We start from the raw sequence: 25,579 nt of genomic DNA on the forward strand, positions 1-25,579 counted from the left end.
GCTACACAGACTTTCACCAGTGCGTTTATTGTTCATGTACAGCATCAGCAAGCAATGCCATATCTTGCCCTGCATTGTCTAATATGAAGCAACACTGAAGACCAACAAATCACGATTTTTACATCTCTTGAAATGTTGTAACAAATGTTTTGTTAATATTTTATGAAAATATACAAGTTTCCTTTAACAAAAATTGCAAAAGTGATTTACAAATTGACACAGAGAGGAATTCTGTGAATCTCCTCAAAGTTCTAGTCGCACTATGTTACATTTTTCTTCCTGATACAAAGATGTTGAAGGGCAGTGCCAAAACACTGCACAGAAATGGTTTAATTAGTCCAGATGCCCAGTTCCACCATTCTTCATTCCGCATACAGTTCTCACGATTTCTTCACCCTGATTGGGGTGATCTTCTTCTCCTTACGCAAAATTGCAGTTTTCTGTGCCACAGCAGCATAGTCTTCCTCTCCCGACTGCAACTTAGCGAAGTTCACAAACACCTGCACACAAGACAGAAAGACGTGTGTTGTCTGCAAAGATGCCAACGGTACCATACCTGTGTTTAGAGATTAGTGCCGTGGTCCTGAGAGTACCTGGTCCAGAGTGGTCTGGGATACAGAGTAATCCTCAATGTTGAGCTTGTCTTTGTTGGACATGACTAGCTGGAATATGCGTGCCAGTGAGGAGGTGGCGATTTGGTACTGTAGGGTGTTGTAGTGCTTCTCTCGCTGGACACAGCCAGGGAAGCTGCTCTCGATGAACGCCTCCACTGCACTCAGGTCTGGGGACACTCCTGGCTTTGTTGCCCTGATCTTCATGGTGACTACATACCCATCACCAAACCTGGAGAACATGATCATGGCAAACCCCTTCTGCTTAGCTCTGCTGATAAGATTTATCATTTTGCAAATAACAGCAGGCAAATCTTACTTGTATTTAAGGTGCTGGATTGTGCCCAGACACTTGAACGTTCCATTAACCATGATGGCCAAACGTGTGCACAGGGCTTCACACTCCTCCATACTGCAGGACACAGGACACAGACATAAGAATTGAAGACCACCAATGTTAAAGATGACATTGCAGTCACTAAAGTTGCAGTATGTGATATTATCTGTGGTTAAGAATTGAAATGTAATTGGTTAAGCAGGCAGGACATAAGAATGATTCATGTGGTCACATGCCTGTGTGAGGTGAGCACCACTGCTCTGCCATCACGAATGATGCTTAATATGGCCGTCCAGAGGAACCGCCGAGAATGGGGGTCCATGCCTGTTGTGGGCTCATCCTGACACACAAACACAGGGAAAAACACATATCTGAAACACTCACAGCATGAACAGAACATGAGGTTCCACAAAACAAACAAGAATCCAAAGATCTGAAAGCACCAGCCACACTCACCAGCAGAACCAGTGGTGGGCAGCCAATCATGGCAATCGCTGTAGAGAGCTTGCGCTTGTTGCCACCACTGTAGGTGCCTGTGCACCTGTCGGCGTACTCAGACAGACCCAGCTTCTGAATACCCCACTCTGCCACCTGGAGGTCACACGTTTTTATGTTATAATATCCCAAAATGTGTAGATGCAAAAGTAACCGCAATTAGTTGTGGTGGTTAACATTCTGTAAGCTTCACTGGAGACATTTCTGTCAATGTTTTCCAATTTACCCTGCTAATCTCTGACTCGGGGACACCACGAAGACGAGCGTACAGATCGAGATGTTCCCGGCCAGTCAGCAGTTCATCTATGGCATCAAATTGGGGACAGTAGCCCATGCTCTGGTGCACATCCAGAATGTTGGACAGAATACTGCACAAAATATAAAAAGGTTTCAAATACATTTGTAAACATAGGTTATGACCACTAAGCTTGATACCATGACATACCATGACTGTTGATTAAATAAAATTTTGGTACCTGTAGCCAGCTACTGAGGCATCACCAGAGGAAACATCTGTATCTCCAGTCAGCATTTTAAAAGTTGTTGTCTTTCCGGCTCCGTTAACCCCTAGAAGCCCAAAGCACTACAAAAAATAAAACAGCACCATAACTGTACATTGTGTACTTTATGTATAATAACATATTAATAATGTTCTACATTACCTCTCCAGCTGGTACTCCAACACAGATTCTGTTCACTGCTGGTCTCCTCCTGCCAATGTAAGTCTGTATACATGATAGAAATGTAAAAGTCAGATGCTTTCAGTAGAGCTGGACTAAAATAACTATGCATTGCTTTTACATTCATCATATCATGGACATGTTTATTAATATTAAGAGGGAGGACAGCTGGCTACCTTGGATAGATCACAGATCTGAAGGATGTCACTCTTGCTTCCGCCATTGTAGATCCTCTGCCTCTCAGAGGCTACGTCCTCATCTTCATCCCGTACAAGATTTCCTCTGTAATCTGAGGTCCTGCAGATAGAAGAATATTTCTCTCCATATGAAAAAAATAAAGAAATTATAAAAAAAGACAGGAATGATTTCACAGAACCAGGTATTAGGCCATGGAGGCCACCAGCCCTGCACAGACGAGTTATTTCCTCTTCTCCACACCTGGCTCAAGAACTAGTAGCTAAAGAGCTTGAATCATGTGTCTTAAATGTGGATCAACAGAAAAATGTTCAGGACCAGTGGCCTTCAGGATTAAAGTGAGAGCCCTGTGATGGCTGCAGTGAATAATACACACATCCAGGTTCAAACCCCACTTACTACCATTGTGTCCATGAGCAAGACACTTAACCCTGAGTGTTTAACTACTCATTGTAAGGTCTAGTGGGTAAAGAACAGAGTGGCATGAAGAAGGATGGCAAGGTACCGCCCCCAAACACCCTTTCATGGCTATCCACCATCCCTCAGAGGATGGGTTAAAACAAAGACCACATCTCACCATGTGCAATGAGTGCTGCGATGTTGTGTGTCACATGTGACAATCACTTTCACTTTTAAAGAGTAGTGCTTTGTGGAATCTGTTAAATTACTGAGACGCTTAGAGCCAGTCGGGCACATGGATAAATATTTGATAAGAATAAATTCCTTTGCATACTAAAAGTAATTTCCAAACACTTAACATATAAGACAGTTTCATTTAAAAGTCTTGTTGGAAAACTGCTTACCAGTGATGAAGGAAGAATTTGTATTGGATCAAGATAGTGAGGATGAAATAGACGAAGCCTTCAACAGCCATAAAACAAATATTCTTCCCAACAAAATCCCATCGGAAAGGGTCAACACTGTGCTCTTCCCCTACACAGACAAAAGAAAAGAAACTTATAATGGGAGTCAGGCAATGTGATCTCAACAAATGCCGAATCTGTTTATTTTCTACAAGATGAAATTAACACACACCAAAACGAGCATAGACGTCCGTAACTGCCTGGTTCATGGCCATGTCAATGAGACCTCGGCCCAGACAGAAGTGAGGGAAGATGAGAAGAACTTTTTTCAGCCCATCATTGAAAAGAAGAAGAGACTGGATGGTCCAGCATGAAAAGAAATTTCATGAGATTTTAAAAAATCTCAGTCTTCATTTTTGTACCCTTAAAAGTCTAGATTGTACATCATCATAATTTGTTACGACTGGCTAGCTTTTTGTACAGTTTCGTAAATAAATGAACTATGGAAGTGTGGATGGGGTGAGAAGTGTATAAAATGTGTAGAATGTTGGATTTGTAAGATTGTAGGGTCTTAAATCTATTTTTTAAAAAATTAAATAAAAAATTTTACATTTGGCTTAAAAAATTATTTACCCGATTGTTCTCAAAGAGCTCCAGGATGAAGGTGATGGCACTGCTGTTTATACCAATGAAAAGGTTGATGCAGGAAAGTGAGACGTAGGCTGTGCTGGGAATGCTGAATATGTAGGACATGGGATACATCATGGGCGTGACTGACCACCTGCAGAAACAGTGATGGGTTTAATGCTGTGCAGAGATGTTCTTGTATTCTTCAGCTTTGTGCTGAAATTGTTCTGTCCCAGTTTGGAAAATGAATGGGGAAATAAATACTGATCTGTTGCACCAAACTCACCCGTATAGAAAGAGGAGTGCCACCAACGCTGGGAGATTAGCAGGAGAGGTGTAGCACTTCTTGTCAAATGCAACAAAGATTGCCACGACCATTGCTGTGCTTATGGTGTAATTCACCTGCACAACAAAAAGTTGATGGGGACTGTTGTAGATGCTGAAGTTAAAGACAATTTTACAGGTAATCCAGTAACTGTACCATGTCCCAGAAGAAGTTGGCCACCCAGTACACCAGTGGGCTGACACCACTGACAAACTGCAGGTGCTTGGCCTTGGTGACACGCTCCTGAATGAGGTAGAGGAGGAAACTGGCGGGTATGAAAGACATGGCGAAAATAACACAGATGGCCACTACTGCATCCACTGACGTTGTAAGCCTGGAGGTGACAGAGGAAGAGATACATCACATCTTGGATAAATGTCCAATGAGGCCAACATAAATCCCCCATCACATGAAGAAACCTTGATGTAAACTGCTTTAACAAAACTGGTTCCATAGTTCTTTTAATATGGACATGACTGGATGGAAATGCAGCAGCAGACTGAGGACTTCTGAGTAAGAATCACACTCACACAGTGACTTCAGACAGTTGCTCCTTGGTCAGGTTGAGGGGGTGGTTAATGACAGTGACGCCATATGCTGCTGGGTTGGCATAATGTGGCAGGTGTGCCCTGAGAATGCCGTTATTGGCAACGTTCAAGAAAGCTACCATGGCATGCCAACCTTTGTTGTTGTACCACACCTGGACACAGGAAAATCCAAAGGTCACACCACATGAAAGAGAAACTCTACAAAAGAACTGTACAGCACAAAACTAACCTTGACATTATATTCACTTTCCATGTATCTGAGAAACGTTCCAATCTCCCTAAGTGTCACGTGAGAATACCTCCCCTTGGGATCAAAATGAAATGAAGTCATTCATACAATCATTATAGAATAATCAGAACACAATCATATATAGAAAGCAAATTTGCATACCCCAGAGATGTTCAGCATGCGCCCAAGTTGACCAAAAGTGTTCTGGATGTCTCTGGGGTTGACGTTGAGAATGGGGAGCTGACCTCCAACTGAAATTCCACCATACCTGATAAAAAAAAAACGGCTTCTTGGATCTGATGCGTTGGTCAGAATCTCCAGTTATTTTAAGATGTACTGAAAAAAACATTTATACCTTTGTTCATTCACCCAGTACTTGCTCTTCAAGCTGTCAACCACAACCAGAGCATACAGGTTAGAATGTCCTCAGAAAAACAGAATATGCTCTGCCTGTTATGAGGCTACCAATGACACAACTAATTATTCCAAAATAGGGTCATCATGTGCAAGGTAGATCCATTTAACCTCACTGCTTCACATGGGACAGGCTTTTGGGAGCTGCATGCACTTGAAACAATGAAACCAGGGTGAAAAGGACAATATAAGACATCAGCAAGGGGGCAGCCGCAGTCAAAGGAGATTAGAGGTGGGATGCTAATAAAGAAGGACTTAATCCTATTTTATTAATTGATTGTACTGATTGCTCTGATTAAAATTATGTTACATTTATGTTTTAATAATGACTGTCATTGTCCTACTTGACTGTACAATGAGTGTTTAGATGAATGAACAGTCACAGTTATCTGTGTCTACGAATGACGTCTCTTTACTGCAAAATAAAGTTGTGCCTGTGGATGCAAATAAAAATCTGAAACCCATAAGTGCCTCAAAATAATTTAATTATACAAAATAAGCACATGCACTGGGATTATACAGGTTCACCACTGTAGAACTGTTGCTGAAGTCAAAAAGTGACATCATGAAATAGCTGTTTTCAACTGACCTGGCCCGGATGAGGCTGGGGTAGGTCTTCACTAGGTAGTCGGAAATATTCCTATTGGTCAGATCCAGCATGATATCTCCAGTGGCCTCAGTCCTCTGCATAAGAGAAATTAGTTTGTACAAAATATTGAGTAGGTCCCACTTTTGTAGCCATTACAGCATGACCATCACATCACTGCAATCAGTGGAGGTGTGAGGACATGTTCCTGACTGCTACACCACTACAGTCCAGTTTCAGGTACATCAAGTCAATGTCAAGTATAATAAATGTAATAACCTTTCACTGAGGTTGTTTTAGATAAAAAATTCTATAAGGGATTTTATTGTCACATTCACCTGTTTTGGGGACAGCCCCCCAGCGCCAATTGGGCAAACAGGCAGCATGGTCAACTTCTGATTGGAGCTGCACTGGCATGATGGGGAGGGGTTTAATGTGGTCCATTCAGGACTCTGTAATATATTGCTGATAATGGGTGAAACTGGTGGCTCCTCCCACTCCGATGTGGCGTTACCACAGGTAAAATTTCTGTAAAATAAATCATACTTTTACATATGCAATATGCAAACAGCCTTGCAATCGATTATGGCACAAAGACAAATATATTAGTGCTGCACGATTAATCTAATCGCAATCACAATGTCAGTCTGTGCGATTACATGAACGCAAAATGCTGTGATTTAAATGATTAGTACATGGATTGAATCGGCAACATATCACTCATTCTTTCATAGTTTGCGAGCTGACTGAAGTCTCACTTCAGTCGAATGTGACATGTTTGGTCACATGACTTTCGATTCGGTTCAATGGAGACCTCAGATTCGTGACTCACATAGACATACAGGGACTGCAGAATTATTAGGCAAGTTGTATTTTTGAGGAATAATTTTATTATTGAACAACAACCATGTTCTCAATGAACCCAAAAAACTCATTAATATCAAAGCTGAATGATTTTGGAAGTAGTTTTTAGTTTGTTTTTATTTTTAGCTATTTTAGGGGGATATCTGTGTGTGCAGGTGACTCTTACTGTGCATAATTATTAGGCAACTTAACAAAAAACAAATTTATACCCATCTCAATTATTTATTTTTACCAGTGAAACCAATAAAACATCTCCACATTCACAAATATAAATTTCTGACATTCAAAAACAAAACAAAAACAAATCAGCGACCAATATTGCCACCTTTCTTTGCAAGGACATTCAAAAGCCTGCCATCCATGGATTCTGTCAGTGTTTTGATCTGTTCACCATCAACATTGCGTGCAGCAGCAACCACAGCCTCCCAGACACTGTTCAGAGAGGTGTACTGTTTTCCCTCCTTGTAAATCTCACATTTGATGATGGACCACAGGTTCTCAATGGGGTTCAGATCAGGTGAACAAGGAGGCCATGTCATTAGTTTTTCTTCTTTTATACCCTTTCTTGCCAGCCACGCTGTGGAGTACTTGGACGCGTGTGATGGAGCATTGTCCTGCATGAAAATCATGTTTTTCTTGAAGGATGCAGACTTCTTCCTGTACCACTGCTTGAAGAAGGTGTCTTCCAGAAACTGGCAGTAGGACTGGGAGTTGAGCTTGACTCCATCCTCAACCCGAAAAGGCCCCACAAGCTCATCTTTGATGATACCAGCCCAAACCAGTACTCCACCTCCACCTTGCTGGCGTTTGAGTCGGACTGGAGCTCTCTGCCCTTTACCAATCCAGCCACGGGCCCATCCATCTGGCCCATCAAGACTCACTCTCATTTCATCAGTCCAGAAAACCTTAGAAGAATCAGTCTTGAGATATTTCTTGGCCCAGTCTTGACGTTTCATCTGTGTTCAGCCTTTCTTACCTTGGCCATGTCTCTGAGTATTGCACACCTTGTGCTTTTGGGCACTCCAGTGATGTTGCAGCTCTGAAATATGGCCAAACTGGTGGCAAGTGGCATCTTGGCAGCTGCACGCTTGACTTTTCTCAGTTCATGGGCAGTAATTTTTGCGCCTTGGTTTTTCCACACGCTTCTTGCGACCGTGTTGACTATTTTGAATGAAACGCTTGATTGTTCGATGATCACGCTTCAGAAGCTTTGCAATTTTAAGAGTGCTGCATCCCTCTGCAAGATATCTTACTATTTTTGACTTTTCTGAGCCTGTCAAGTCCTTCTTTTGACCCATTTTGCCAAAGGAAAGGAAGTTGCCTAATAATTATTCACACCTGATATAGGGTGTTGATGTCATTAGACCACACCCCTTCTCATTACAGAGATGCACATCGCCTAATACGCTTAATTGGTAGTAGGCATTCGAGCCTATACAGCTTGGAGTAAGACAACATGCATGAAGAGGATGATGTGGACAAAATACTCATTTGCCTAATAATTCTGCACTTCCTGTATGGGTAGATGTACGCCAACGCCGCCGCCATATTGCGATAGGCTCTGCTGTGGAGTGAAGCATATACATGTCTATGGAGAGAAGTGCATAAAAATGCCTCACTCTTGTGCTGCTTGGGGCTGTACAAACGACTGTACACTCCAAACCAGATCCCGGGGATTACATTTCATAGGTATGGCTGGACAATAGGTATGGCTGGACAATATATTTGGCCATTATAAAATCCCGTTTTATAAGTCTTAACCTTAGCTAAGCTAAGCTAGCGAAGCTATGCATTCCTGTGTTCAAGTCAGCCTCCAAACAACGTTTTGGTTAAACGTAAAACTATAATACGGGATTTTATAATGGCCAAATATAATCAAAATAGTTGTTTAGCTTTACCAGGGTTTGTCGTTCGACAGTAAATGTAAAGAGTTTTTTGTGATTAATTAATTTAGTAGAATATTGTATTTTGAATGCACTAGGCATTTCAAGTTGTTATAAGTAGTTTGTATGTTTCACTTTGAAATTAAACACTATTCACTATTAGTAATTTGTATGCGACTTTTCATTGATATACAAGCAAGTGCCCTTTATCATATCGCAATATTGATCTCAATAGATGCAATATGTCTTTTTTTCCCCAAATCGTGCAGCCCTAAAATATATAGAAATATCATTGCTGACTGAAGACACACACTCACCCGAGAGGTAGATCCTGCATACAGCGGGTTCCCATGCCAGGAGAGTTGAGGTAAACATGGCTGAAATGGTTGATCATTGGGTGGGACGTCCTTTCATTACTGGAGGGCAAACAGACCAGTCAGGCATTCGAAAAAAAAAAAAAAAAAAAAAAACAGATTTGAAAAATATGGCCTGTGACGGCGTGGAGACCCTCATGTATCCGAGAGGCTGTGGCAGCACACCTGAAAAATGTAAACTGCTGACCATACATCCAGGGGCTCAGGGTCAGACTTGGGTACTCGCCAAATGGAGGCACAATCATGGTGAATATCAGAGATAACAGGACAAAACATGCTGGTAACACAATCTAGAAGGAGAAAGAAAAACATATCAAAACAGCATAATATATCAGACTGCAGACTAGACAGAAGACTGGTGGACCATCATCTCTATTTTCTATGACAGTACAGTAGGTACATTTGTACCGTTGTACATTTAATGTTTTTTTGGACTGTAACACAACTCTTTGACTTTCTTTCTGAGATTCTCTAATTTGTGAGGTCTTTGTAATGTGCTCTGACTACAGTGTGGCCAAACAACCACCCAACATCAAACTAAATATTCTTAATATACACATAATATACACATTATTATTACCACCACCATGGAGCATTCTGATGATTGCCATTGTGCTGTGTGTTATGTGATGCTCTGTCTGCCATTGTGTTTTACAGACCTGGGACAGGAAGTCCTTCTTGCTACGTGTTGCGTGGTGGAATCTCTTCACTAGGAGGGCATGGAACTGCTTTATGACCAGGCTGACACCCTTCACTTGCCGGGAGCCCCTTCCCAAATGATTGTCTGTCTCAGTGGCCACACCAGTCCCATTAGCCTGTGCAGAGCCATTGGCATCTGGCCCAGGGTAGAAAGAACATTTTGAAGTGGCCAGAGCATCAAACGTTCATAGCGCTCATGGTTGGGAAGACAGCAGAGGCTCTACTGCAGCTGGCTACAACCTAACAGCACCTGGCAGAAGCACCTGGAGCCATGGCGAAGACTTTAATGTGAGCCCTATCAGAAGACACACTGAAGACATGAGGAAATTCCAAAATGTAATAATAACTTCTGTCTAATACAGTAAGGGAATCCTCCCCCCGGTACCTAACCAGCATGGTCTAAACCCATAAGTGGTCACAGTGGCTCCAAAACTTTTTTTCTCCGAAGCCCCCCCTGCCTGCCTATGCCCAAGACATGCCAGGACCCTCCAGCCTCAAATCCTTCCCTTATTCTCCTGTTTTATAGGATTATACAGACTTTTGATTATCTTATTGGGTGTGTTATTGGGATTTTATAAATGCAATAATCTCGGTTAACCTCAGCACACCCCTCAGTGATTGGATCAGTGGTTAGGAACTACTGTTCCAACACCTAAGGAAACTCTCAAATGTTTACATTTAAATTTAAATGGATTAAAATGATTGAATCAATTCAGTGCATCTTTCTGACAGAGACACCAGCTTCAAATAAAGCCACAGCCTGGGCCTGCTGCCTACCCGCTCCACCAGCAGCAGCTTCCACCTCCCTCAATAAACCGCTCCCATTCCTCCGGCGCTCCAACACCAACTGCTCTGAAGAGCCGACGGACACAATACATGGCATCAAAACACACACAAATGCACACACACAATTCACAACAAGGAGACATCTTGACAATATGCAAACACTGTACAGAGCATCACAACACACATAACACAGAACTTGTCTTGTGGAACAATGAAGAGAATCAACACATACAAGAACACTAAATCACACAAAAACCTAAGGCTGCATGTCTACAATATCATATAAATTGTTCTGTAGTGTCTTCATAACTGGTATGCAAACTTGATTTGGTAAAAATGGGCCCTTTAACTGGGTCCTTTGCCCTGTTATTCCATTTTCACAAAGCAGGGGGTCTCTGTTCCACACTTTTTGCTGTGCCACAGCGTTTGCAAAGGCACAACTAATACATTTAATGCCTTCTTTTACATGTACAGGATTTACAGATCTGATGTTCACGGTATGTGAGTTAACTCTCTTCATTCAACTCTGTTAAAACAGTCAGGTTTGCATTCTATAGCACTATTAAAAGAGCTGAGATTAAACCATATTTGTAACAGCTGGTTTATCTTTCATTTCAGGATCCATCTTATACCTGCCCAAGTAATCTTTCAGAAACACCTGGGCAGATAAAAGGGTAAAAGAAAGAGAAAGCAATCATGTGTTTACCTGGACTGATAGTTACACCACCTCCTTCAGTATCTGCTGTAACCTTCAAGAATATCTGCAAAATATTGTTCATAATAGATTAAAAACAACCATACATTCTGTCTTGTTAGATACACAACGTCATACAAACTTGTCTGTGGGAAAGTTATGGCCTGTTGTGGTCAAGAACAACTGAATCTATTGGGAAAAGGTAGGCAGGTACAGCTTAAACGTACCTCCTCCAGCGAGGTGTCAGATATGCCAAAACTGCTGAGTCCCACATCTGCAAGCGTTTCCTCCAGTTCTCGGAAAAGACTGGCGTAGGCTCTGTGTTTAAATCCCTTATTTGGTAGCAGGTAAGTCATTTCTTGGCCTATCATCTCAATGAGTCGGGCTTCAGGGACGTGATGATGGATGAGACTGGTGATGCTCTCTACATTACCTGGGAAGAAGTACAGTAGGTGATGAGGTCTGAGTAGTACAGTATTTAGTACACAATGCATAGTGTGTATGTTAAGTTTGACAGTATGTTAAGATTAATACTTAGACTTCTCACCATCCAGGACTCTTTCTGGTTGTTCAGGACGGGCTTGACTCTCCTCTTTGTACTTGGTACAGGTTGAGCAGGTACATGAGCACTCAGAAGCACAGTCACACTCATTCTGTAAACCAGTTATCGAGGAGACAAGAAGACCATGAAAATCAAAACACACAGATACCCACATCCACCCACACCACCATATATAAATATACATCCTTAATGAAATAATTCACACCAAATATAAATGATCCCAAAATTGATCAAAATAAACACTAAAATAATTAATGTGTACTAATAAAAGAGAAAATAATTAACACTCACAAATATCACACATATAATACATAAAAATAACATAAAAACAACAATACCAAAACAAAAAGAATAAAACCTAGAATGCACTAAATACTAAAAAAAGAGGCACATCTCACCTCCCGTTTGGCTTTCTGTTGTTTGATGCATCGCACAAGAGTGAGATAGAACCCCACGCCAAAGCAGTTCTTCAGGAAGAGTGGTGAACCGCAGCAGTGAAGTTGGCCCTTTGAGATGATCGCTATGCGGTCGCTTAGCAGGTCTGCCTCATCCATGTGATGTGTTGACAGGATGACCGTCCGGCCTGAGTACAGAGTACAGAGAGGACAACAAAGAGAAGAATGGTCAGATGCAGAAATAATAATATTATTAGGGATTGTAACATTTGTTTGAAGATTCTCTGATATACATATCAATATGAAAATTTCATTATATTCAAATCAAATTTTGCATATGAAAGTGATTGATTTTGTCTGTGATACACAGCAGAGTACAGCATACAGTGGCACACAATGAATTTAACCCCTCAGCCTGGGTGAACAGTAGGCAGACATGAAAGGCACCCAGGGACCAGTGTTTGGGGACGGTACCATGATCAAGGGGACCTCAGTGGCACCTTGGCAATTCAGGATTTGAACAAATCGGTTCAGGTTTTGAAACCTTCGGTTACAAGTCTGCTTGCTTACCCACTAGGCCACGACTGCCACTTATAAATTACATATCTAAAAATTACAAGAATAAATTAAGTTTGTGCTGAAAGTTGGATAACAGGAAGGGTTAAGTACAGTTGTGTACCTGTGCGGTATTTCAGCAGAAGATCCCAAATCGACCTCCTGGAATAGGGGTCTACGCCAGATGTGGGCTCATCCAAGATCACAACTTTTGAACCCCCAACAAAGGCCATAGCTACAGACAGCTTCCTTTGCATGCCCCCTGTAAAATATTAATAAAGCACTGTGGTCAGAATCAGTGGACATTTGAACCTTCCATTAAAATGTTGTAATCACAAAGTTTTAGCAGATTTGTAAACTGATATTTGGTTAGCAGCATTCTCACACTCATCTACATGTAATTAAATTCAAACCACGTTTTTAGACTCCAGCAGTGACCCTAGGGCATCTCAGCTCCACAGATCCTACTCATTTATTATTATGTCAATATGTAGAAAATGGACTCCAATGTTGAAATATGTGCCATGGAGATGGATTGTGTCAGCCAATTCCTGGCTCAAGCATCAACAATTTGTACAGTGAAGTAGATACAGGAGACGAATGCATAAACACAAAATGAGAAAGGAGCAAAATTCAAAAAGAAATTAATTAGATCATTTCTCTCTACCCATTACAGCCTAATCCTGCAAGAACTACTTTGACAAATATTCTGAGCAACATTATTCATAGCACAATATATGTCTGTGATCATATATCTACACATTTTTAACAACATGAAGGTAAACAATAATGCAATTAACTCTGTCACCAACCTGACAGGTTCTGGGCCTCGTCTCTGCGTTTGTGTGGCAGGCCCAGGTCCTCCAGCATTTCCTCCACTTCCTGCTCACCCTCCTCACGAGAGCGGCCCTTCATTAGGGCATAAAAAAGGATGTGTTCTTCCACTGTGAGCCTGAAATGAGCAGAAAAACAACTCAACTGAAGCTGGAAAACACCTGAAGTAAGATAATGCTGAAAAATATACAACTATGGTTACAAATTCTAATATAATTGTGTCATCTGACATACTGGTGGAAGAGGATGTTGTATTGGGGACACATGCCCAGTGACTGGCGGATAGAATCCATGTCAGTCCGTATGTCCTTGCCATTGACATAGGCTGTCCCTGAGGTGGGCGGGAATAGGCCAGTGAGGATGGATCTGGAAATAAACACAGAAAACCAACATCAGATGGTAAATATAAGATTAGTAAATGGGGCAACCAAACAGAGGTGAACGCACAGAGTGGTGGTTTTCCCTGCTCCATTGTGACCCAGGAAGGATGTAATTTGACCCTCGTAGAACGTGATGTTCAAACAGTCGACAGCAGCATGCGATCGCCCAGGATACACCTTAACTAGATCCTGTATTGACACGCCCACTGTGAGGCCCAGTGGCTCTGGCTCGAAGAAACTGCCTGGGGACAGGACAATGCAGAGCATGTGTTTTTATACAGTGGCAGACAATATGATGAATTTTCTCTTTAGCACTGACCCACAACACTTACTATGTTCAAGATGAAAAAGTTTCATTCGTTTAATTAAATAAAATTTGTTATATGGCCTTACAGAGGAATGTGTTTGAAATGTTGGGTGTTTGCTAGGTGTTTACCAGGCTGGGGGGGATCTTTGTCCTCCTGCGGCTCTTCCTGTCTCCTCTCCAACTCCTCTTTCTCTCGCTCCTTCCTCTCACGTTTGTCTTTGTGCTTGCACTGTTTTCTGGAGCTCACGCCATTGCACTCTGTTGCTCTGTTGGTCTGTGAAGAAGTGCCCTGCTCTACATCAGCAGTCTGCTCCATATTCTCGATTAGAGGTTTCTCTGAACCTGTAGACAGACAGCGTGTTTTCAAGCTTTCCACTGGCAGTGGCAAATTCTCTCTGTGCTTAAATCTCAGCCTTTACCTGTGTCAGCAGCTTCTTTATTTGGGTATGATGTCCCTTTCCAGTATGATGGCTGGAGGGGAAAGTAAAATGGCCGACCAATTCCATATTGCCCTAAAAAAAAAAGCACCAGATGAGCAATACACAGCAGATAAAAGAACACACAAACATGTTCACACTATAAATCTGTGTATATGTTTACATATCAGTTGCCATGTCAGTTTACATCCAATTATTCATATTAATTATGATGTGTTTGTGAAATATAGAAATCAGCTTCATGCTCAAAGAATAGTTACCACATTCATCTACACAAATCCATGGAACTGATCTGAGAATGATCTAGATTGCAAGCAGCTCTGACCTGGGAAGACATTGTCGAGGTACCAGGCAAGGAGGGCATACAGCAGGGCATCCAGTGCCATCATCTGGATGGAGGTAAAGAAAGAAAACTGGTCCTGCTCCAGCGGGCTTGTACATATGTTGTCCCACTGTAGCCCCAGGCCTTGCTCTTCATATCGGGACAGGTACTCTGTTCCAAAACCAAATGCCACTGGAGACAGCAGGCTCTGTAAAGCAAGCAACATCGCCTGTGTTGTTTCTCAGATACAGTTCACTCTAAGCTAAGATGATTCAACAATATATTATAGCTAGCCTGAAAATGACTAACATTTGGTTGAAGATTACATTCATCAATAGATCAATAAAAAAAAGTTTTTAGGTCTAGGGCATTCATCCAGAAGCGACCTCAAACTTGACTAGAACTAAGCAATAAGTCATTGCAGAATGCTTCAAATGTTGGGTAATGTGTCATGTAGTCACGCACCACAGCCAACTTCATGTTGTGGGTGATGCGGTCCTGCCAGGCAAAGCAAAGAATGTGCGGCAGGTAGAGAGTGAAGTATATTATGCCGCTACAAGCTGCTGCCAAGTTGGCCTTGTTGAAGAAAACACTCATCAGGAAGCACTGCATTATGGTTGCCACTGTAAACGTCAGCAGGAACAGGAAGAGGATGATGGGATTGCTGTAGTTCAGTACTTTACCAGCCTGTGTGAGAGAAGAAAAGAGTTGTTTATTATGGTTATTCAGTTCCAAAAATGAGATATGAAGTACTGGCAGAATTGAAAATCCTCAAACATATAGTGTTCCATACAACACCAAATTGTGGGTGAGCCTAACATGAAAGTGACTCAAACACACATATCAGTTCTCTGGCTCTCAGATATTCTAAATGTAATCACCACTGAGACTTTCTAGAATCCAAGTTTCACCCGGTCTTTCTCACCATAACAATTATTGTAAGCAGGCAGGTGCTGGCAGCCATCATGAGAAAACTGTCAATGAACCAGGTGCACCATAACACACCATTCGTCACGCCCATTGCCTTCAGGGTCTCCTTGAGGCGGAGCTCTTTCTCCATTACAATGCTCTTCACCGTCATGGAGACTGAGTAGACCCAGGCCAGAACCATGAAGATGGGGAAGCAGCGGTTAAGTGTGATCATAAATCTGCAATGCAGAAAGAGAGCGGAGAGAGGCAGAGTGAAGATTTGAGCTTCAACCTGTAGTGTTAAATGGTAAATAAGTTAAACGCAGGCCTTAACTCACAGGTCATCCACATAACAGGGATAAGGCATTTGCTGCATGTAGACCCCCATGGTCCAGTCCTGTCCTGTATGTAGTTTCAGAATGCCATGCTCCACCATATCCTGCAGGTATGCAAAGCCGCCCCAGATATAACGCATGTCTTCAATGGGGTCGGCCCGAGGGCCTGGGTCCCAGTATCTAAGTGGTGGGGAAGTCATGGGAAATGTGAGGACAAGAGAAAATGTAGAAAGGGAGAGGTCAGGTACCCATTTGAGAAAAGAAGTTAATACTTGCCTTATTAAATAAGGGTGACGTCCCAGTAAAATGAACTTCTTGACTTTTTACGTTTCAAGCAAGATGTATAGCTCCCAGCAAAGAAGTTAAAAGTAACCAACCTGTCTTTGATCTTATTGGTACGCTCCACAGCATCTATGTCCATGCGGATCTTAAATTTGACATGTGGGGGGATGGCAGTGGTCCATGGGTACATGTCCAGAAAGACCAGACCTGCCCAAAACTTATTCTCCTCCAGGAGAAACAAAGCCTGATGACTCATCTGATCCTCATCTGCATGCCCCTCAAATTTATCCAGATTGATGCACTGCAGGGAGACACAGATGGAAAAGATGATTGTACTGTCCATGTGTTTCTCAATTTATAGTTTACATAGGATGACAATGATAGGAAACATTAACAATCACAGAAGACACCAGCTGCGATTGACAAAGACAATATGGAAACATATTGGATTGTCCATTACAAATCTACACAAATGCAATCTGTAACTGACCCATGGATTAGGATTTAGTAGTACCAAAAGGCCATAATGATGCATCTAAGAAAACAGCACACCATGTGTAATTGGCCCTGACCTCTGTGTATTGGTTGAAGGTGCGTACGAACTGGTCTGTCAGGCTGAAGATATTCCTCCAGTCAAGGTTGGGCATGCTCTCATCCCGCTCCTTCTCCGGTCCAGTGTACAAGAAGTTTAGGATATGCCTGGTGGAAATCTCTGAGGCTTCCAGACGCCGATCCAGGAAGTCCATCACTGTTGGGTTTCTGAGTGTGTCCTACAGAAAAAGAGATGAATAACTCCACATATCTATTATTCCTTTTCTAAATGCAGTACAGTGATACCCATTGCACACTCTCGGAGGTCCATCTCTGAGTAACTTCTTCCAAAGGTTTTTCTCCATGTGAGTTTTTACTTGTGTCCAGACAGGGTCTAAGTTGGAGGCGTGTAAAGCCCATTGAGACATGCTGCTTGTGATTTTGTGCTATACAAAAATTTGTAACAGTTGTAAATGCTGTGCTTATGATGATATCTGTGATGATTAAGGTAACCTTGATATGCGTGAACCGGTGCAGAAGTACTATCCAAGCAATTACAATCCTTTCACAATGGTTGAATCTCAAAAATCTCATAAGTGAAGAATCTCAAACTGGATGTGGCTGTGTTACTCAAATAGGGCGTGACCAGAATTGCATTTGGAATACACCAGTACAGCAGCAACTTCAGTCTGCTTTTCTGATTCATGAGTTGTTAAAAGTAGCTAATAATCCATATTCTGTTTAATAATCATGTTTGTGTATTAATGCACACTTACGCGGATCATGTTTATTTGAACACCGTTCTGGAAAAAGCTCCAGATTTGAGGACCAATCTCCTCCCAGGCCCGGCCCATGTTCCTCAGCCGTTCCAGCTGTTCAAATGTGGTGTTAGCCTGAACACACACACACACACACCAATCAGCCATAACCTTAACACAGTAATTTTCTTCCAATGTTCTTCCATTCATTATTTTTGTCTCAGTTTTACACTGGAGTTCTGGAAAAAATTTGGACAAAATCCTCAAGGTATATCTTTTACTTTTTTTTTTTTTAGATCTCTGTTTTCCAAAAGAAGTAAGCTCATGTGAGACTTTTTTTGTAGATGTTAATCATTATTCCAAAAAGTCAAAATTTTCCCATTCTGAATACATTTTTGAATAAGGCTGTGACATAACAAAATGGAAAAAGTGATGTGCTGTGAATACTTTCCAGATTCACTATAAGAACTGTATGCACAGTGGTAATGTGGCATTCACACCCCTTCACATTTAACATGTTGTTATATTGCAGCCTTATTCTAAATAAGTTTGAGTTTAGCTTTATTTTTTTTTTTTACATAATCTACACAATGCCAAAGTCTACAAAATGGTCATAATGGCAATTTATTACATCTATGAAGAATGGAAACGTTTATCTATGCTCTCCATGTACAGTTGTTTTTGCTTACACTCTTAAGAATCCTGCGGACAGCTGGGGAGTCGGGGGAGTATAAAATCTTCCCCATCAGCAGAGGCTTTGCTGAATTCCACACAATTTTCGTAGCAGGGTTGGACTCCAGGCTCTGCATAAGAGAGTTACAGAATGGTGCTGCAGAGAGGAGAACAGGACAGAGGAATGAGGGCTCTACTTTCTCTCTTCTGACATCCAGATTACAATATGAGTGTAATCATCTCACTCAAACACATCTCACATTTTAATACACAATTATGATTTTCCTTTCACAATGGAAATGTGACTGTCTGTACTCACTGGTGCTAGAGTCGTAGACGTAATTGTTATGACCTTTGGACCCATTGACACCCAGGAAGACTTTGTAGTTGTTGTCCTCATACCAGTTGAAGGAGAAGACGCTGGTGCCTGCACCCTCTGGGTAACCACAGAACAGATCTGACACCACAGACATAATCTGGCTGAAGGAGGCTGGGGTACCTGACTGTAACAATGGAGTCAAGACCCTCAGGATGTCTTTGGAGCTATTCCTTGCAGCCAACTGAGAGAGAGAGAGAGAGAGAGAGAGAGAGAGAGAGGGAGATAGTGTGCTAAAATGTTTCTTCTTATTACAGTAGAAAAAAAAAACATTCTGGGGTTACAACTTCTTTCAAAGGCCTGAAGTGCACACTGTGTACAGGGCACAAGGTCACAAGAATATGAAAAAAACATATGGTGTGTCCACGCATATGTGTCCACGTAAGTTTGTCTCTTACCAGTTGGATCTTGTCAGATACGGCAGTCAGGACTCGGCCCCAGTAATGCAGGTCCACTCCAGAGGAGTTGTCATCCAGAACCGTGGGCAGCTGAACGGGAAAAGTAAAAGAAGTTCCAAACAAATTAAACTTTCGAGATTTTTTTAAGCAAAGCAAATTCTTTTCCTGCCCTTTTTCATGATGTGGATGACTATTGTGTGAGTATGTCCACCTTTCCCCACTCTTAGCTTCCTTTGTGTCACTTAACTCTTGTTCCATCCTTTCTATGGACATTTTTAGAAGGGAGGAGCCAATATGGTTTACTGACAGCTTTCATACACCCTACCTCTGATTTCCACATTATTTAATCATGTTTCTGTCAATAAAAAAAAATAGTCCCAAATGAAGCACAGCATTCCATCTACTCTCCTTCTCTTCAGTTTGCCTAGATGTCTGGTCTAATATGTATGTAAGTGAATATCAAAAATGTGATCTCTACTAATAGACATCTTGAGTCCAGGGCTACTACCCAGCCAAACTGACTATCAGCCACTTTAATTCAAGCATTCTGATTTGTGATCTAGTGAATGTAATCACATGTCTCATATTGCATCTCCATCCCTCTTGGAACCTGGTCACCCTGCCCATCAGGGAGGGGAACTGAGCTAGAATCCAGTAAACATGTCTAACCGGGCCATTCATTTGATTACGCTTAAAATACAGACACAAAGTACCTGAAAACAGACTCAGGGTATTAGATTACTACTGCTTGGATGCTGACATGTGATTGGGTCTGTCCAGGGTGGCCAGCTATGGCACATTGGCAGGTTATTTTTACTGAGAGGGACAGGCCGCAGTAAGCTCATTAATGAATGAGGCCATGTCCAGGACCCATGCTCAGCTGCCTCTCCTTGACTGAACCTCAGACACAGAGAGCCAACTATGCACAAAAAGTCAAAGAAAGAAGTCTCACCATAAAAAAAATGAAAAAATGATCTGCTTAATTCAAAACAATGGCAACAATTTAACAACTGAAATTATTGATTCATCAAAAGACAGGAAACTCAAACATTTACATAAAAGCATAAACATTATATGAAAGCAGTAAACAAAATGGTGACAGAAACTAACCAGACGGAAAAGCTTGAAGAAGTCAATATTTGAATAGAGCACATCCTCGATCATCTGCAGACGCTGTGGGGAGAGAGAGCACATGGCGTTGCGTACTCCGTAGAGTCCACGTCGGCTCGGGAAGATGATGAAGCGCTCCAGCAGTGCCTGGCTGCAGGCTATGTCCTTCAGCATCAGGTCAGGAACACCGTATGCAAACTATCCCATACAAGAAAGAACACAATGATGTTGCAAAAGCACTAATTTACACATACAGTCTGTATTAATGATCAAAATGAATGAATTTCTTGAGATGTGCCTCAGCTGTCCAAAATATGTATGTATGTATTGCAAAGGCCCTGTTAATGTGTATGCTGCATTGTAAAATGCTGCAACCCCTATAAAGCAGACTTGAGCACCCCGGCTAATCTCAGTATGGCTCTTTCAACTCTGTCTTTCTAATAATCCCAATGCACTTTAATTGCGGTGGTGCAAAATGTCTGCCATTTCCACAAGTTGAATAAATTATAATCAAGAACAGCTTTCCATTCTGCCTTTCAGATCATTTTTGGTGGTTGCATACATTATTCCAAAGTTTAGGGTTATTTAGAAATTGTCTTATTTTTACATTTAAATTTGTATTTATTTTTTTTTTTTTAAGTAATTGAAAAAATTCATGATATAGTCAAACCCACATTTGTTGATTCACTAGATACTGTACTGGTGTGAATTTGGACCGTTTTATTGCTTCTTTAATCCACTTCTGATTAAAAGGGTTTCATTAACGAGCAAAAGATTCCATTTGACTAATTGTTGCTGATTAAGTTTCTCTCTGCATGTATGCAGATATTCCATTAATCAGCCATTTCCAGCAGCGGTGGCCTAGTGGGTAAGAAAATGGTCCTGTAGTCAGAAGGTTGCCAGTTCCTGTCCCAAAGCACCAAGGTGCCACTAAGGAAAGTACCATACCATCTTTCACAGCTGCCCACTGCTCACTAAGGGGGATGGGTTAAACGCAGAGGACACATTTTGTTGTGTACACCATGTGCTGTGCTGCAGTGCTTCACAGTGACACTTCACTTTCACACCTACCATTAATACTGATTAGCCAGCTCATACAGCAATCATGGCTGAGCAGACAATTGAGAATTTTATTACTTACCTGCTCCACTCTGATTTTGGCATTAACCAGCTGGTTCACTACGGTGTCCGAGATTCCAGCATCCCGCAGCAAGAACGCCGTAAGAACCTCATCATCCTTCAGGATGTCGTCTACCTTTAAACCCCTACCTTTAAATCAAATTGGGCAGAATTCTTTTGTCAGTTATACAAGAGGTAGTAGTAGCCTAGTTGGTAACACACTCGCCTATGAACCAGAAGACCCAGGTTCAAATCCCACTTAATACCATTGTGTCCCTGGGCAAGACACTTAACCTTAAGTTGCTCCAGGGGGACTGTCCTGTAACTACTGATTGTAAGTCGCTCTGGATAAGGGCGTCTAATAAATACTATAAATGTAAGATGCTGAATTCCATTCTTATAACCATAACAAAGTGGTAGTTTGTTGAGCCAATATTCTGCTATTTTCATTTACAGCACAACTTTGTAACAAATAGCGGAGTGGAGAAATGCAAGATTATATATAATGTGATTTTTATTCATGTGTCCTCTCCAAATCAGGATAAAACTGAAAAACACACAGACAAGATTAGGATGTCTATACCTGAAACAATGGATGGGTTTCTGCGGAGAGTCTCCATGAAATTGCTCATTACAGAGAGTTCATCCCACAGTCGTCCGAGCTGCTGGATTTCTGTGTCGTTAAACAAAAGCTCCAGAAAGTCAGCGTAGAACCGTGCAAGGCTGTGGAACAAGATCACAGAACAAATGAGAGACCTGCGCCAGGAATGCTACATTCCGAGAATTACCAAAAAGGTCTATCTTACATGGAGTTGTTGTAGTTGGACACCACACCAGGAGACTCTCCACGGGTGGCGTGGCGGAAACAGGGGTTGTTGGCATTGCAGAAAATCCCCTGAGCCCAAGGCAGGATTCCTGTAGAAGGCATAGCCTTGTTGGGAAAATGACCTGTATGTAAAAACCAAGCGTGTGATGAAGCAGATCTGAAAAATCACAAATACAAAGAGGAAAGACAGACAAACACAGATATAACTTACACTCATGCTGGCGATAGAGAGGATTGGCTGTCCTTAACCACACAAGGCCAATAAACAATACTGCTGGCCACAAAATTTCCACCAGAAACCGGATCTACAAAAAAAAAAAAAAATATTATGATACCTACAGCAATTAACTAACTCCACATTAACTGACACAATCTCAGTGTCCAGCAAAGGACTAGAGACACTGATGTGTTTTGTCTTTTACAGTGTGATTAATACCTGATAAATATCAGTGACCAGTGACATCTTAGACCAATAAGATGTAAACCTGCATATAATGTTCACGGCCGAGGAGATGCTGGATCTTATCCCAGCAATCCCTGCAGGATCAACTCTGATGGTTCATTTCTTGGGGCACTTTTGGATTCACCACTTCACATAGCATTTGGCTTGAAGCCTCTAGTGAAACTGCAGTAGTGACCTAACAAGGACAATATTCTAAGCATGCAAGAAATAAATCCATAATAGCGTTATTATTAGACTAGGTCAACAACCTGACCATGTCAGTGTCACTACTGTGATGATACAGAAATCATAATCTAAATGAGAAATAACCAATGATCTCCTGTTAAGAATTGGTGAACACATCCTAAGTATTAAATAATACCTCCAAAAACATACAGTATTGTGTTAAAGGGTAGAGAGAATTACATAATAATAAAACTAACCACAAGATAAGTATCAGCTAGATATCAAAATGTCCTGCACATTCTGAGATGAACTTCAACATGTAGCTTCAACAATGTACAACTCATCAGGTACAGAAAAAGCTGGACAAATGGTTGAAAGCCAGAAGTAACGTACCTTGAAAACACGCACTGGAAAACACTACCTTTCATAAAATCCCCAACAACATCTACTAAATGTTTGGCCTAAACGTGCCTGAAATTTGTTCAACTCATTTAAAAAAATAACAATGTACTAGAAAAAATGTCTGTTTTGTCTCTGGACCCTGAAACAATGTTATTATTTTGATGTTTGATTTGATATTGATCATAATGTTCATCCACTCTTTGTATATGGTAGGGTGACTGCAAAGACATGTATTTTAAAACCGTGGAATGCAGATTGTGTCCCCTGATTTGAAACATGTTTAAGGGAAATCTTGAGAGTTATCCATGTTGAAAGGTTAAGGTATGATCTCTCAGGCAGTATTAAAAAGTTGTAGTCCAATACTACATTTTATGAATGAGAAACTAAACTCCACAGACCTAAACGGTTTATGCTAATTGCCACCCATTTGTACCATTTCCAGATTTTGCATAGTAGTAACTTTTCCTCCTCCTAAATGTTTTGCTTGGTCTTGCTATTCATTCAAAACTACAAAGCCAACAAGAACCCCTCCCTGGTGGACAACAAGGCAATAATTTCAAGATGAGAGTGGCTGAGAAGTCACCTTTCATTTCTGTCAACTAAACTATAGCAGCACGCACATTCAGGGTGATACAATGTGTTACTTTCGGAAATGCACTGGTAATCTAACAAGATTCGAATTATGTTAAATCTCCATATGTGGAATCAGATGTTTAAAAATTCTTAATTAGTTATGATGTGGCTTCTGGAAATTGCATGTTTATTGTGTGTTTACATTTACAGCATTTATTAGACAACCTTATCCAGAGCGACTTACAATCAGTAGTTACAGGGACAGCCCCCCTGGAGACACTCAGGGTTAAGTGTCGTGCTCAGGGACACAATGGTAGTAAATGGGATTTGAACCTGGGTCTTCTGGTCCATAGGCGAGTGTGTTAGCCACTAGGCTACTACCACCACTATAGAAATCAATCATTATTGAGTGGTTTTAATTTGATGAGGAGCAAAAAAAGAAAAGAATGCCACCTTTTGTCTCTTGCGCAGAGTCCAGTTCTTCCACAGCAGAAGCCGGATCTGGCGGCCGGTGCTCATGACTGGCCCTTCAACCCCTACAGGGGTCCATCAACGGGTAAACGACCTGCAAATTCCCAGTTCAGGTGAGTCTACAGCCTTCCTTTATACACACAATAATTAAACCGATTCACTTCTGTTCGTAACAATAAGAAATTCTGCCCTGTAATAATATTTTCTGGCCGAGCATTACCTCACCGCCCTTCTGGACAGAGCAGATTGACCAGCAGCTCTAACCTGATAGCAAAGTGAAAAAACAGCACCAGCCTCGCACCTGCACCGAATAGCAATGTCCTGTGACGTCACAATTTCAGTTTTTTTATTTTATAATCTCCTCAAAAACTGAAGTGTTTAACTGAACAGCTCGGCCCTTCTTGTTTTCATCTATTCATCTGGTGGACCATGCAGGACCAGAAGAGACTGACCAGTCAGAACACACCGAAAATTGATCCTACAAAGTTCAAATTTATTCCGAATAAAGAACTACAAAAGCACATATAACAGCACAAGAAGACTCGTGACTAGTTTAAGTGTAAAAGACCTCCAGGCTTACCTCAGCATAGAAATGCGTGTTTTCAGGAGCTGTTCACTGTCCGTCAGGTCCCAGCGTCGGGCTCCCGGGTGCTAAAGCTAATCCGATTGCCCTAATCCCCACTCAACATGTCCGAATTAAAACTAAATCGCAGAGGGCTGCAGGTATACGCGGCGAGGTGGGACAAGCTTTAAACGCCATGAACCGTCTCGCTGTGGCACGGGTTCACAACATTAATCTGCATAAACACATTTAAGGCAGGTGCTTTGTAGCCTACATTTTACACTGTAGAGTTGGTAGGAACGTCGTACACACTGGGGGTACAATGCCGTGGATGCCGCTATTTACACACTGGCATAAGCGACATTGTGTTCAGTTCTCTTGTTTGGTGCAGGTGACATGTGATTGGGTGTGTCCAGGGTGGCCAGCTATGCCACATGGGCAGGTTTTTTTTTTTTTTTACTGAGATACACGTCACAAAATACACATATTTCATGTTGAAGTAAATGTTTTATATAGTGCCAGTTTCCCTCTAGTCTTAGGATGAATAGAGAAGTTCCCTTTTATTCTAGGTGTAAGTGCATAAATGAATTATAAATATGTAGACCGATACAGTGTACAGCACAGGCATAGAATTACTAGACACATCTTTCATTTGATACAATACGTCAATGTTGTCCCTGTTAAA

General features: G+C 41.5%; 1 protein-coding gene across 2 annotated transcripts; it reads right to left on the minus strand.

Annotated features, from left to right (window-relative positions):
* Positions 1 to 8: 8 nt before the first annotated feature.
* abca4b (ATP-binding cassette, sub-family A (ABC1), member 4b) lies at positions 9 to 25,032 on the minus strand. 2 transcript variants are annotated; one of them, XM_028999647.1, is made up of 51 exons: positions 24,913 to 25,032; positions 24,315 to 24,426; positions 22,470 to 22,563; positions 22,239 to 22,380; positions 22,016 to 22,155; positions 21,455 to 21,582; positions 20,314 to 20,511; positions 19,204 to 19,293; positions 18,749 to 18,989; positions 18,447 to 18,586; positions 17,776 to 17,892; positions 17,041 to 17,238; positions 16,564 to 16,769; positions 16,190 to 16,366; positions 15,868 to 16,090; positions 15,408 to 15,629; positions 14,946 to 15,150; positions 14,603 to 14,695; positions 14,313 to 14,525; positions 13,944 to 14,118; positions 13,731 to 13,862; positions 13,475 to 13,614; positions 12,787 to 12,924; positions 12,111 to 12,295; positions 11,698 to 11,803; positions 11,378 to 11,583; positions 11,163 to 11,217; positions 10,448 to 10,522; positions 9,631 to 9,806; positions 9,137 to 9,261; positions 8,915 to 9,013; positions 6,189 to 6,378; positions 5,854 to 5,948; positions 5,206 to 5,238; positions 5,013 to 5,118; positions 4,851 to 4,925; positions 4,604 to 4,773; positions 4,230 to 4,407; positions 4,035 to 4,150; positions 3,755 to 3,902; positions 3,354 to 3,477; positions 3,122 to 3,251; positions 2,300 to 2,420; positions 2,106 to 2,168; positions 1,920 to 2,026; positions 1,670 to 1,811; positions 1,405 to 1,539; positions 1,185 to 1,288; positions 931 to 1,023; positions 594 to 843; positions 9 to 500 (listed from the first exon to the last, which is right to left on the minus strand). In XM_028999647.1, exons 2-51 carry the CDS (start codon positions 24,378 to 24,380, stop codon positions 381 to 383), a joined length of 7,005 nt encoding a protein of 2,334 aa, XP_028855480.1. In that variant the 5' UTR covers positions 24,381 to 24,426; positions 24,913 to 25,032; the 3' UTR covers positions 9 to 380. The 2 variants fall into 2 exon arrangements, with proteins under 2 accessions (XP_028855480.1, XP_028855481.1); XM_028999648.1 differs by lacking the exon at positions 10,448 to 10,522.
* Positions 25,033 to 25,579: the final 547 nt, after the last annotated feature.

The sequence above is a fragment of the Denticeps clupeoides genome, chromosome 13, assembly GCF_900700375.1.
Source record: "Denticeps clupeoides chromosome 13, fDenClu1.1, whole genome shotgun sequence".
Classification (NCBI taxonomy): Eukaryota; Metazoa; Chordata; class Actinopteri; order Clupeiformes; family Denticipitidae; genus Denticeps; species Denticeps clupeoides.